The sequence below is a fragment of the Staurois parvus genome, unplaced genomic scaffold, assembly GCF_062004578.1.
Source record: "Staurois parvus isolate SC_StPar_1 unplaced genomic scaffold, SC_StPar_1.0 ptg000011l, whole genome shotgun sequence".
NCBI classification, from domain to species: domain Eukaryota; kingdom Metazoa; phylum Chordata; class Amphibia; order Anura; family Ranidae; genus Staurois; species Staurois parvus.
In genome coordinates, this window is record NW_028317807.1 from 9,019,928 (window position 1) to 9,033,781 (window position 13,854).

At 44.1% G+C, this 13,854-nt stretch overlaps 1 protein-coding gene across 1 annotated transcript in view; it reads left to right on the forward strand.

Moving 5' to 3' along the window:
• The window catches only part of MPP4 (MAGUK p55 scaffold protein 4), a 69,890-nt gene that overhangs the window by 24,197 nt on the left and 31,839 nt on the right, over positions 1-13,854 (forward strand). Inside the window, exons 5-7 of the mRNA XM_089670538.1 lie at positions 861-942; positions 1,225-1,310; positions 2,491-2,562. Coding sequence (XP_089526664.1) covers positions 861-942; positions 1,225-1,310; positions 2,491-2,562 — 240 coding nt within the window. The remainder of the gene's footprint in view (positions 1-860; positions 943-1,224; positions 1,311-2,490; positions 2,563-13,854) is intronic.

Consider the following 13,854-nt stretch of genomic DNA (forward strand, 5'->3'; position numbering starts at 1 on the left):
CTCTGGTCATCCCTGTACTGTTAATTAGTTTGCACTACTGTACGAGTTGTTTTTTCTAAACCAAAAGCTCGATATTCAGGTTTCATTGCAGTGTTGGCACTTTGAAAGAAATAAGTTGGTTTTGGGTTGCAGTTTGGGCACTCGGGCTCAAAAAGGTTCGCCATCACTGCTCTATAACAACAGAGAATCTAACTGAGAATCACTATTGCAGTAAAACAGTTCAGAACACAAACAACAACTTCTGCTTATCCTCATAAACAGCATCCCTCTAAGTAAACTCCAGGGTAGCTCTAGTAACACAGGCGAACAGCTGAAGAAATCCAAGGCCTCAGGACCTAGAGCTACCCCATTGGAACTGGAGTATTCAGATAACAACTGGGGAGGTGCTCCCCACAGTAACTTGGTTTTCTAGAGAAGCGCTTGTTATTTAGCTATTGCAGAGCTGTCTGCACACTGATCCTGACAGTGGAGTGCCTATACCTTGGCTGCAGACCACTTGCCCAGCACCTGCTGGGCAAGTGATCTGCAGCCAGGTTGCCCAGCTACCTCATCAGGTGTGGCTTCTCTGAGCTGGTATAAAAGGAAAGAAAGGAAACTTATCTTGCCCAGGAACCCAGGAAAGCTATGGAAAAAAGGAGTTAAATGGGGCTACGCCTGCATGTAAGCATAGTGAGTAAATGGACACTCCACTACATAATTACCTGAATCTACCTAATGGCACCATCCTATGACCCTCTACACAGCTTTTTTTTTTTAAACTTACTCAACTGTCCCTCTAACTACTAGCGTAACACTACTAAACTCTCCAAGAGGAAGGCAAATTAACAAGTTTGTAAATGAAAAACATCTTTTTTTTTTAGGGAGCTACAATTAAACGTCATGAAATAACTGGAGACATAATTGTTGCCAGGGTGATCCATGGTGGCCTTGCTGATAGAAGTGGTAAGTAATGTAAAGGAATTTCTAGATCCACATATCTTTGTATTTGAATACATACAGCTATGATATTAATACCCTATAATCTACACATTTTGAGCAGAAGTGATATTTTTTGTATAAACTAATTGATTATGTGTTAGCTTTTAAGACAATTGTAGTCCCTCTGTAAGACATGTTGTTTTATTGCTAAAAAAAAGCCCTGCAACATCTTGTCAAGCAAAATGTATATTATATAGAGATATAATAATGTTTATTGCTTTTTCACAAATGATACCCCAATCCTAGGCTTATTGTATGCTGGGGATAAACTGGTGGAAGTAAATGGCGTTCCTGTGGATGGGTTGGAACCAGAACAAGTGATTCAGATTTTGGTAAGTTTCAAACCTCTTTGTACCATGCAGAAATAGAAATTTTGCATTGTGACATTTTTAGTTTAGTTAGTGACCGGTGTGAATGCAGTTCCCAATGAATTAGCAACACTTTTAAAGGCTGACTATAGCCAGAATATTTAGCACAAAGTGAGAAGGAGTTACAGAACCAACACCCAGCTGTCTAAAGTTGACCATACATGGTTCAAAATGTGGCCTGTTCAGCAAGATCAATTGACTGTCAGTCACCGCTGTCTGCTCTGCCCACCAGCGCTCACTGGAGCTGGCTCAGGCTCTCGGCCACATGGTCTTCCTGGATAGATCCCGACCATATGGTTGCAATGTTTCCTGAGGCTAGACCAGGTCAATGATGTCAGCCGACGGTGGAATTTAGCCCCCTGTCAGCTGAAAATAGGTCACAAGAATGCAGAACAAACTGTACTCTTATCATCCACAGGAGAAGTACAGCCAAAAGAGCTTTGGCTGTACTTCTTTAATTCACACAGTTATTGCATAACAAAAAAGGTGATTGAAATCTAAGCAAGTATGAAGGCTCAATTTTGAAGGCATGTTTTTCTTTGAACTCTGGCTTAAAGAGAAACAGTCAAGAATAGACAATTGTAATACCCCATATCTCCATTCTAATTTGTTATATACATGTATTTTAACAATTTAACATAATCAATAATAACATGTTTAGTCTATAAGAATGGCCTGGCCTCTCAGGAATGGGTGTGTGTTTCGTTTTTTAGCTGTATTTTCTACCTGTTAAAGCAGAACTGTCATTTAAGTGTCGGGATTTAGTCCCCCCCCCCCCCCCGTAGAGGCTGACCTGCCCAGTGCTTGAACCCATCGCTTATAACAAACACTCCACACTATATCAAGGTAAAAAAGCCTTTGTATATGACAGTGTTTGGAGTGTCTGTTGTCAGCATTTAGGTCAGGCTATAGATAATATGTGTTATAGCTTGATGCTCAGCCTGACACTATAAAAGGGAGAGAATACAAGTAAATAATAAGTAATTTCTGAAATTTAGGGCTGCATTATTATAACAATTCAGGGATGGAGATATTAGCACAGATTCCTATTGTTCCCTGGTTTTCTTTAAACTCTTTTTATTGTAGGTTTTGTTTGTCTTTTGGATAAGCTGTAATTGCAACATATAGTGTGTTCCATTTCCAGGTGCATTCTGAAGGAACAATTGTATTTAAACTCATTCCTGTTGGTGATCGTACTGTGAGCAGTCACACAATGGTAAGAATGATATTCCAACTTTCTTTGGTATAAATGTAATATATGTAATAAAGCAGTGTTACCAGGAGTACTGTGAGTGGGTGTATTTACGTAGTTTTTTTGATAATACAACATAATGGAATTTATTTATTATAAGAAAATTAGAGAAACGCAATTTTTTTTTGTTTTTTTTTTAAGGGGTTACAGATGAGGCTTACTTTTTCAGATTCTTTTAGGATTTAATATGAGGAACTACACTAAGGACAATATTTTATTAGGCACAGCAAAGAGCAGTAATGTGTAGGAAATCGTGGCAACCAATCACAAGTTAGTTTATCACAATTTGTCCACAATTAAACTGAAGACATTTGATTTCTGATACTATTATCTTGTACTTCTATTGTTTTTAACAAAAGTTATATTGTCAGTTTTCACATTACACAGATTTAACTCACCATTTAAACTAAGACAAAATGTACAATAAGACATATGGATGGCAACAATAGTGAATGTAAACAAAACAGCTAAGAAGTGATCACAATAAAACAAACAAAATGACCAGTTCATTCAAAGTGTTACTAAACACACACAACAGTAAAATCAGTCTGTATATGCAGTAAAGCATGCTAGTTATACTCACTGTGGAACCTAAGGGGTAATCTTCTGTATTGTGTAAAAAGGCTGTTTGACCCTGTCTTCTCTGATCCACCCCTTCTTCCACAGTCCCCAATCCATCTGCTGATAGTACAGAGCTCTATTAGTCACTCTGCACATGCTCAGTTTAGTGTGTATAGCTAGAGAGGTTTTTTTTTTCTTCGGGAGTGTGCATATGATCAGCACAGGGCCATTAACGCTGTCCATACACAGGGTCAGGGGTCTAGCAGTCTCATAGGACATTCAGAGTAGAATGAAAATTCCTCCTATAAGATTAACCAATGCTCACTGATAGAAGTCACAAGACTTCTATATGCTGATGATGAGAAAAGGTATTTAGCAGTTTATATTTACTAAAATAATTGCATTTCCATGTTGTGTGTACTGTGGGAGTCCAGATATAGTGAATGCAGGGTCTGGGGTGTAGTAACATTTTAAGTGCAAAGGCAGTCTTGTCTGGACCGAAATTGAGGATATACATAATCAAATGTACAAGAGGGAACACCGTCAACTAAAAACTGCCTAGGTAGGAAAGGTGTTAAAGTTTTTATATAAATTAGTTGCTGGTGCAAGCAGTGGTGTATTTAGGTTTTGTGCTGCCCTAGGCAACAGAAAAATCATCTGCCCCCATAAAGAATGACCACCATCAAGCAGCCTCTCTCAGATCCAACCTGGTTCCCATCGCGTGTATCCTTTCTTCCATCTCTTCTTCTGAGGGGAGGTGCTGCCCCCTTGAAAAATGCCACTCTAGGCAAGTGCCTTGTTTGCCTTGTGGTACATACACCCCTGGGTGCAAGCAAAGATTATTCTAAATTTGAATGCTATGCTATGCCTGGATTTTTGACCTGTAACTTTTAATAGGCAGATAAATAATAGACCAGCTGCTTTGTGGGTTGAACACTTTCTATGTTTATTTAATTCAATATTTGCACACCAGCTAGAGTAATACGGAATGGTTATTCTATCAGGATTAAATTAAAACTCAGTTCAGAGTCTTTTTATACTGGGGTACTCATTTGACATTTCGATATTCTTGTTTTCCTGTAATTTGGTTTTTTTGGAGACCTCTGGACACAGTTGACACATCGAGACCGAAGGAAGGAGGAGTGTATGAGATGCTAAGAGTAGTTACATTATAAAACTCCCTGTGGTTCAGTTAATTTAAAGTTATTTTGGTCATCTTCTCTTTCTCCGCAGGCTCCTATTAAGTGGACTGTATAGGCAAGAGTCCCATTTAAAACAATTATGAAAGCTGCCACCAAAACTGCTTTCAAGTGTAATTTTTGGAGAAATACCTGACAAGGGTGGTGACAAAAGTTGCTTGTACAGAGGGGTGTCATTATGTCTATGTGTCTAGGTCAGGGGCCAGTTTTTTTTGGAAAAAATGAGGAAGGGTTGTAACAGCGCAAACACTGCAAAGTCCTGGGAAATAGTAGTATGGGGTGATTGTGGTATTAGTGGCTACTGTATGAAGAGCGTAGGATTCCGTGTGGCACTGAGGGCAAGGCTTCCAAATAAGCTGTAGCAACTTCTGTAGATGAGAAAAAGAAGAGAAGCGCCTCTAAGTGCAATAAGTCTTTTTATTCAAGTCTAAATGTAGAAACACTCACATGTGTGAAGTAATCATAAGCTTAAAAACCGAGGTTAACAATAGTTAACGGTGGGGTGGTAACCCGGGTGAAGAGCCGTCATCTTACTGCGATGTGGGGAGGTCAGCTCTTGGCTGGAACAGCGTGGTGGCTGGAGGGGAACAGCGGTGAGGCCGGCCGGCATGCACGTCCTCCCTCAGAGCCAGATGGAACGCACGCTGGAACGTAGCGGCGGTGTGGCCGTGATGACGTCAGATCCCAGGGTGCACTGCAACGCGTTTCGGAGCATGCACTGGCCGTGGAAGGCGGAAGTGCACTCCTTTTTCAAGCAGGGGGAGGTGGATGAACAGGGGTGAATATATAGGGAACATGAGTCTAATTGATCAATTAGCCAGTTAACCAGTGATTGACCATTGCTGTCAGGTGAATAGTGTAAAGTCATGGATGTTAAATGGGGGGGTAAAGGAAACCAAATGGAAAAAAGAGAGGATGTAATAAAAATGCAAAAGGAAACAAAGAAAAAAAAAATTATATTCTGGGAGATTAGTGGGGTAAAATGTTCACCTTGCAGCACTGGCACATCAATTATGTAACAGTAGTGATCAGATATTTAGTGGTAATACAGCATTATTGCAAGGTGGGATATGGTTATGGCTCTACAGGAGCTTCATAATAATTCTAACATATATACATGTTGCTAGCGGGTATATTGACAATGGGTGTTAACATGGTAAGATGATAAACATATTGGTAATAATACATGCAAATGACATTATAAAGAGTAAATTACATTGTAAAAAATAGTAAAAAACAGAATAAAATATAAATAATGAACAAAAGGTTATAAATAATAAACTAAAAATTGGATTAAAAAATAAATAAAAAAATGATCAAAAAAAAAAAATTTGATTTAAAAAATTCGATTTAAAAAAAAAAAAAAAAAAAGGGGGGGGGGGAAGTATCATTGTGAGTGTTGAGTGGCTGTGAATGGGAGATTGTAGTGTTTATAGTATAGTGTTAATGTCTAATTCCTCGTTGAGTCCACCTGGGGACAATGTATCTAATGTAAATGTCCAATATGTTTCTTGTGAACAGAGTTTTTTGAAACGATCAGACTCAGAAAGATTGTTGTGTATGGAGTCTAAGGCCCATACTTATAGGCCATCAGTGGATTTTTGGTGATATTCAAGGAAGTGGCGGGGGACGCTATGTTTGTCTTTACCATCTTCAATAAGACGTCTGTGCTTGCCAAACCTGGCGCGGAGGGGTCTGATGGTGCATCCCACATATAGGAGGCTGCAAGGGCAGGATATACAGTAGATCACATGATCAGTGGAGCAGTTGTAAAATTCTTTGAATGAGTAGGTTTTTCCTTTTGTGGTGAAGTTTTTTTGTCCGTATTTAACGAATTGGCAAGTTTTGCATAGCGCTTTGTTGCATCTATACATGCCGACAATGGGTATGAGGCAGATTGTGTTGGGTGTGTTGGTGGGTGGGTTGTATTTGCTGGGGGCAATCTTGTTTTTAAGGTTGATGGCTTTGCGGTAGGTGTACTTTGGGTTTTTATCTAAAATGTCTATTAAATACCCCTCACTTCTCCCCTCTCCCCACTACGGCACCCACCACCTCCTCCTGCTACTCCACTTCCCCGCTGACCCACTTGCCACCACTTTCAGACCCAAGCGCTCCTACACCTCCCGTTCCCACGCCACCTTCCTCACCCTCCTCCTTCTCATATCAGCTGGGGACATCTCCCCAAACCCTGGCCCCTCACCACCTCACACCCCCCCTAGAGCCCCCCCTGCTCACGCCAGCTGACGCGACCCCCTCAACCTCATACATGTACCCCTCCTCCCCATATCTATCCCCCCTCTCTCGGTTGCACTCCTGAATGCTCGTTCGGTTTGCAATAAGCTTACCGCCATCCATGACCTCTTCATCTCTCGCTCCCTCAACCTCCTAGCAATCACCGAAACTTGGGTACAGGCCACCGACTCCACCTCCCCTGCGGCACTCACTCATGGAGGTCTCATCTGGACCCATTCACCAAGACTGAGCGATCGCAGAGGTGGTGGTGTCGGCTTGCTCCTGTCACCGCTTAGCACCTTCCAGGTCCTCCCTAACCCACCCTCTCTTTCCCTCCCCTCCTTTGAGGCGCACTGCATCCGACTCTTCTCACCCACCCCCCTAAGGATCGCAGTGATCTACAGGCCTCCCGGACCCATAGCCCGCTTCCTGGATGACTTCGCCGCCTGGCTTCCCTTCTTCCTCTCCTCTGAGCTCCCCACCATCATCCTCGGGGACTTCAACATCCCCATCAACGACAACACCCCGGCTACTTCCCAATTCCTCCACCTAACCTCCTCTTTCGCGCTCACACAGCACACTCAATCCTCCACCCACCTCGGAGGGAACACCCTGGACCTCGTCTTTTCCCACCTCTGTACCCTCAACCAGTTCGCGAACACCCCCTTCCCTCTCTCCGACCACCACCTCATCACCTTCTCCATCTCCCCTTCCCCCAACTCCCCCCCTCAAAAACGCCAAACCATCACCAGCCGCAACCTCCGCAACCTGAACCCGGCCCCCCTCCACTCTGCCGCCGACTGCCTACACGACAGCATCCTCTCACTGTCATGTCCTGACATAGCCACCACCTTGTACAATGACTCACTGTCAGCTGCCCTAGACTCTCTGGCACCCCTTACCACACGCATCATCAAACCCAGACCGCTTCAACCCTGGCAGACCGACAGCACTAAACGCCTCAAACGTCGCAGTCGCGCACTGGAGAGACTGTGGCGCAAAACCAGGTCCCCTCATACTTTCTCCCTCTACAAATCTGCATTTCTTATCTACACCTCCTCCCTCCACGCCGCCAAGCAGGCCTACTTTGTTAACCTAATAAACACCCTCTCCTCCTGCCCCCGCCGACTCTTCTCCACCTTCAACTCCCTGCTCTCCCCCCCCCCTCCTCCACTCAGTACCTCTCTCACCGCCCACGAAATTGCCACCCATTTCCACAACAAGATTGACGCTATCCGTAAGGACATCGTCAACTTGCAATCTACCTCCCCACCTAGCCTCCTCGCCCCCGTCACCCCTTCATCTCCCCCCTCCTCTGCCCTCACAACCGCACTGCCCCCCTCCTCTCCCAATGCCCCGCCCACCATAACCCCCCCCGCACTGCACTCCCTCAGCCCTGTCACTACTGAGGAAGTCGCCAAAGTCCTCTCAAAAGCCCGCCTCACTACCTGCCCCCTGGACCCTATCCCCTCTCAACTCCTCCGGTCACCCCCCTCTTCCCTCATCCGCTCCCTCACCCACATCTTCAATCTCTCCCTCTCTACTGGCGTATTCCCCTCCCCCCTAAAGCACGCGCATATCACCCCCATCCTCAAAAAGCCCTCCCTGGATCCCGCGGACCCCAACAACCTCAGACCCATCTCCCTGCTGCCACTCACCTCCAAGCTCCTTGAACGCTTAGTCTACAATCGCCTAAGCTCCCACCTTACTGACAATAACCTCCTTGACCCTCTACAGTCCGGCTTCCGTCCCCTACACTCCACTGAAACCGCCCTCCTCAAAATCACTAACGACCTACTCAACGCCAAAGCCAAGGGCGACTACTCTGTCCTCCTTCTCCTGGACCTCTCTGCGGCCTTCGACACAGTTGACCACCCCCTCCTTCTTAATAAACTACTCTCCCTTGGCATCGGAGATGCTGCTCTCTCTTGGTTCTCATCCTACCTATCCCGACGCTCCTTCAGTGTCACCTACAATGGTGCCACCTCCCCCTCCCTCCCCCTCTCTGTTGGGGTCCCCCAAGGCTCTGTCCTTGGACCCCTTCTCTTCTCCATCTACACCTCCTCCCTGGGCAAACTCATACAATCTCACGGCTTCAACTATCACCTCTATGCTGACGACACCCAAATCTACCTCTCCACCCCTCACCTCACCCCCACTATCTCCGCCCGCATCACTCACCTCCTAAATGACATCTCAGACTGGATGTCGCTACATTTCCTCAAGATTAACCTCTCCAAAACCGAGCTTCTCGTCTTTCCCCCTGCCCACACCCCCCCCCCCCATCCTATCCATCATCACCAACAACTCCACCATCACTTCCGCCCCGCAAGCCAAAGTCCTTGGCGTCATTCTTGACGCGAACCTCTCCCTCCAACCGCATGTCAAATCACTCACAAACACATGCAGGCTCCATCTTCGCAACATTGCCAAGATCCGCTCCTTCCTCACCCCAGACACCACCAAACTTCTAGTACACTCCCTCATCATCTCACGCCTTGACTACTGCAACTCCCTCCTCACTGGCCTACCCAAGTGCAGGCTCTCCCCGCTCCAGACCATCCTGAACTCAGCTGCCAGACTCATCCACCTTACCACCCGCTCCACCTCTGCCACCCCCCTCTGCCTCTCCCTCCACTGGCTCCCGATTGCCCAACGCATCAAATTTAAACTCCTTACCCTGACCTACAAAGCCGTTCACAACACTGCCCCTGACTACCTCACCAATCTGATCACCAGGTACCACCCTACCCGTACCCTTCGCTCCTCACAGGACCTCCTTCTATCCTGCTCCCTGGTCTCCTCCTCCCATGCACGACTGCAGGACTTCTCCAGGTCCTCCCCCATCCTCTGGAACTCACTGCCCCAATCCATCAGACTGTCGCCTTCTCTATTCACATTCAGGCGCTCCCTCAAAACCCATCTCTTCAGGGAAGCCTACCCCACCCTCACCTAACGGCCATCCTCCCTCATTCCTCCTACCACTTCATCCCCCCCAGCCACTTCCTACTGTACCTTTACCCCCTCCCTCCTAGATTGTAAGCTCGTAAGAGTAGGGCCCTCTTACCCCTCGTACGCTGTCTGTCTTTGTTGTACTGTGCCATGTATTGTCCCCCCCCTATTGTACAGCGCTGAGCAAACCCTTTGGCGCTATATAAACTCGTAGTAATAATAATAATAATAATAATAAATGTGGATCCTGTAGTAGTATCGGCCAATGTCTATTGATGATAGATTCCATTTTGTGAAAGTTGTTGTGGAATTTGGTTATAAATATGACCTGGTTGGGAGGCTCTGTGCTATTGTGTGTTTGGGGTCTACCCTTGCGGTAGAAGGAGTGGGCCTCATCTACTAGCTTGTGTGGGTAACCTTTGTCTAGGAATTTCTTTATTAGAATGTTGCTCTGGAGATTGTAATCTGAATCTGTGGTGCAGTTTTGTCTGAGACGACAGAATTGTCCTTTAGGTATATTTTGGATCCATTTGGGGTGGTGGCAGCTGTTGAAGTGGAGGTATGAGTTGCCAGATACGGGTTTGAAGTGGTTTTTTGTTAATATTTGGAGATTGTCATGGTATAATTCAAGATCTAGGAATACAAGAGTATGTTTGTGGTGAGTGGAGGTGAAGGACAGTCCAAAAGGGTTTGAATTCCAATGGGTTACAAACTGGTCTACGTGTGATATTGGTCCATCCCAGATGACGATAATGTCATCTATGTAACGGCCATAAAAGATGATGTGGGCGGCAAAGGGGTTGTTGTGCCATATGTGTTTGTCCTCCCAGAAACTTATAGTCAAGTTGGCATATGAGGGTGCGAAGTTGGCTCCCATGGCTGTACCTTGAGTTTGTAAGTAGAAATCGTGGTTGAATGTGAAGTAATTGTGTTTGAGGCAAAATGAAGTGGCATCTACTATAAAGGAAGATTGTTTGGGGTTGAGTGATGGATCCAAGGATAAATAGTGCTGGATGGCGGTGATGCCTACATCATGGGGTATCGAGGTGTATAGGGAGCAGACATCTAATGAGACCCCACAATAGTCGGGTTCCCAGGAGTATGTTTGGAGTAATTCTAGCAAGTGTCCGCTGTCCCGGATATATGAGTGTTGAGCCTGTGCAAGGGGTTGTAGGAAGTGGTCGATATATTGGGAGAAACCGCTGGTAATGCTCCCTGTGTCCGCTACGATTGGTCTTCCTGGTGGATTATTTGGATTTTTGTGTACTTTGGGGAGAAAGTAAAAATACGGGGTGTTGTAGAAGTCTTTAGATAGAAAAGAGGCTTCCTGCTTGGTGATGACACCATCAAGTAAGGCTGTGTTCGTTAGTAGTAGTGCGTCCTGTTTGAATTCGGGTAGCGGGTCTTTAGTTAATTTGGTATACGTGGATGTGTCTGAGAGGAGTCTGAGGGCTTCGTCTATGTAATCAGTGGTGTTAAGAAGTACAATGCCGCCACCTTTATCGGCGGGCTTGATAATAATGTCCTTATTGTTTGATAAAGTGGTAATGGATTTTTTTACAGTGTTTGGTAGATTAGAGGCGGAATGGTGTTGGTTGGGATTGCACAATTTGATGAATTCCGAGTAGACTACTCTATAAAAACTTTCCAGGTAGGGGCCCTTAGAATGTGTGGGATTGAATACTGATTTGGGTCTGAGCGTACCTACTCATTCAAAGAATTTTACCACTGCTCCACTGATCATGTGATCTACTGTATATCCTGCCCTTGCGGCCTCCTATATGTGGGACGCACCATCAGACCCCTCCGCGCCAGGTTTGGCGAGCACAGACGTCTTATTGAAGATGGTAAAGACAAACATAGCGTCCCCCGCCACTTCCTTGAATATCACCAAAAATCCACTGATGGCCTACAAGTATGGGTCTTAGAATCCATACACAACAATCTCTCTGAGTCTGATCGTTTCAAAAAACTCTGTTCACAAGAAACATATTGGATATTTACATTAGATACATTGTCCCCAGGTGGACTCAACGAGGAATTAGACATTAACACTATACTATAAACACTACAATCTCCCATTCACAGCCACTCAACACTCACAATGATACTTCCCCCCCCCCCCTTTTTTTTTTTTTTTTTTTTAAATCAAATTTTTTATCAAATTTATTAATCAAATTTTTTTTTTTTTTATTCATTTTTTTTATTTATTTTTTAATCCAATTTTTAGTTTATTATTTATAACCTTTTGTTCATTATTTATATTTTATTCTGCTTTTTACTATTTTTTACAATGTAATTTACTCTTTATAATGTCATTTGCATGTATTATTACCAATATGTTTATCATCTTACCATGTTAACACCCATTGTCAATATACCCGCTAGCAACATGTATATATGTTAGAATTATTATGAAGCTCCTGTAGAGCCATAACCATATCCCACCTTGCAATAATGCTGTATTGCCACTAAATATTTGCTCACTACTGTTACATAATTGATGTGCCAGTGCTGCAAGGTGAACATTTTACCCCACTAATCTCCCAGAATATAATTTTTTTTTTCTTTGTTTCCTTTTGTATTTTTATTACCCCCATCAATTTTTTTCACATAGTTTCTTCGATTTTCAGCTGTTCAAAAATCTTTTATTAATGTCATTTTTCATTTCATTAATTTTTTATTTTTTTTTTTCCATTTCATCATTTTTCTTTCGTCTTCTGTTTTCTTATTTATTACATCCTCTCTTTTTTCCATTTGGTTTCCTTTACCCCCCCATTTAACATCCATGACTTTACACTATTCACCTGACAGCAATGGTCAATCACTGGTTAATTGGTTAATTGATCAATTAGACTCACGTTCCCTATATATTCACCCCTGTTCATCCACCTCCCCCTGCTTGAAAAAGGAGTGCACTTCCGCCTTCCACGGCCAGTGCATGCTCCGAAACGCGTTGCAGTGCACCCTGGGATCTGACGTCATCACGGCCACACCGCCGCTACGTTCCAGCGTGCGTTCCATCCGGCTCTGAGGGAGGACATGCATGCCGGCCGGCCTCACCGCTGTTCCCCTCCAGCCACCACGCTGTTCCAGCCAAGAGCTGACCTCCCCACATCGCAGTAAGATGACGGCTCTTCACCCGGGTTACCACCCCACCGTTAACTATTGTTAACCTCGGTTTTTAAGCTTATGATTACTTCACACATGTGAGTGTTTCTACATTTAGACTTGAATAAAAAGACTTATTGCACTTAGAGGCGCTTCTCTCCTTTTTCTCGCCAGTTTTTTTTGGCATAACATTTTGTTATGGGATGTTTTGAATTATTCTTAAAGGGACAGCACATTGTGTTTTTTTTGTTAACCAGTTCACTGTTTGTTTGACTGTTTTGTGGCCAAATTATGGCTAGAAGAATTTAAAGAGAAAATGCCCTGGCATTTAAGAATTTCAGTTCCCACCACCTGCTGGCACTCTGCACAGTAATTCCCCTGAATGAGAAAGCCCTATATGCCTGAACATTTTTGGTAGTAGTCCATCTATGGCAGCCAGCAGGCTATAACCAGCCAGAGAGCCATCATTTGGGAAACACTGACCGAAATCAACACATTTTCAGTAATGCATATAAAAAAATTTTCATGTAAAATACAGACTACCATTTCTTTGAGGAAAACACTATTTTTTGGACTCCATGGGCTTGATTTGTCAAAAGCAAATAGACTGTACACTTTCAAAGGGATGTTGCGCTTTGCAATACATTTATTTATTTCAGGTACTTATATAGCGCCGTCAATTTTATGCAGCGCTTTACATACATATATTGTACATTCACATCAGTCCCTAGCCCTCAAGGGGTGTACAATCTAAGGTCCCTAACTCACATTCATACATACACATACTAGAGCCAATTTAGACAGGAGCCAATTAACCTACCAGCATGTCTTTAGAGTGTGGGAGGAAACCGGAGTACCCGGAGGAAACCCACACAGTCACAGGGAGAACATGCAAACTCCAGGCAGGTGGTGCCGGAGTTGGGATTCGAACCAGCGACCCTAGTACTGCCAGGCGGAAGTGCTAACCATTTAGCCCCTGTGCTGCCCATTTTCCACAGAGCTTAGTGCATGACCAAAACTCTGCTGACTTTCCTCATTCAATGATGTGCAAGTGAAATGCTGTTTTTCTTATTTTCGTTGCACATAATTGGGTGTTCTTTGCAAAGTGAAATTCCACCACACACTATGCTCTAGGGAAAAATCCTTTGCAAAGTGTTATTAACATTGCAAAGTGAACAACCTTTTTGCCTTTAGTAAACCA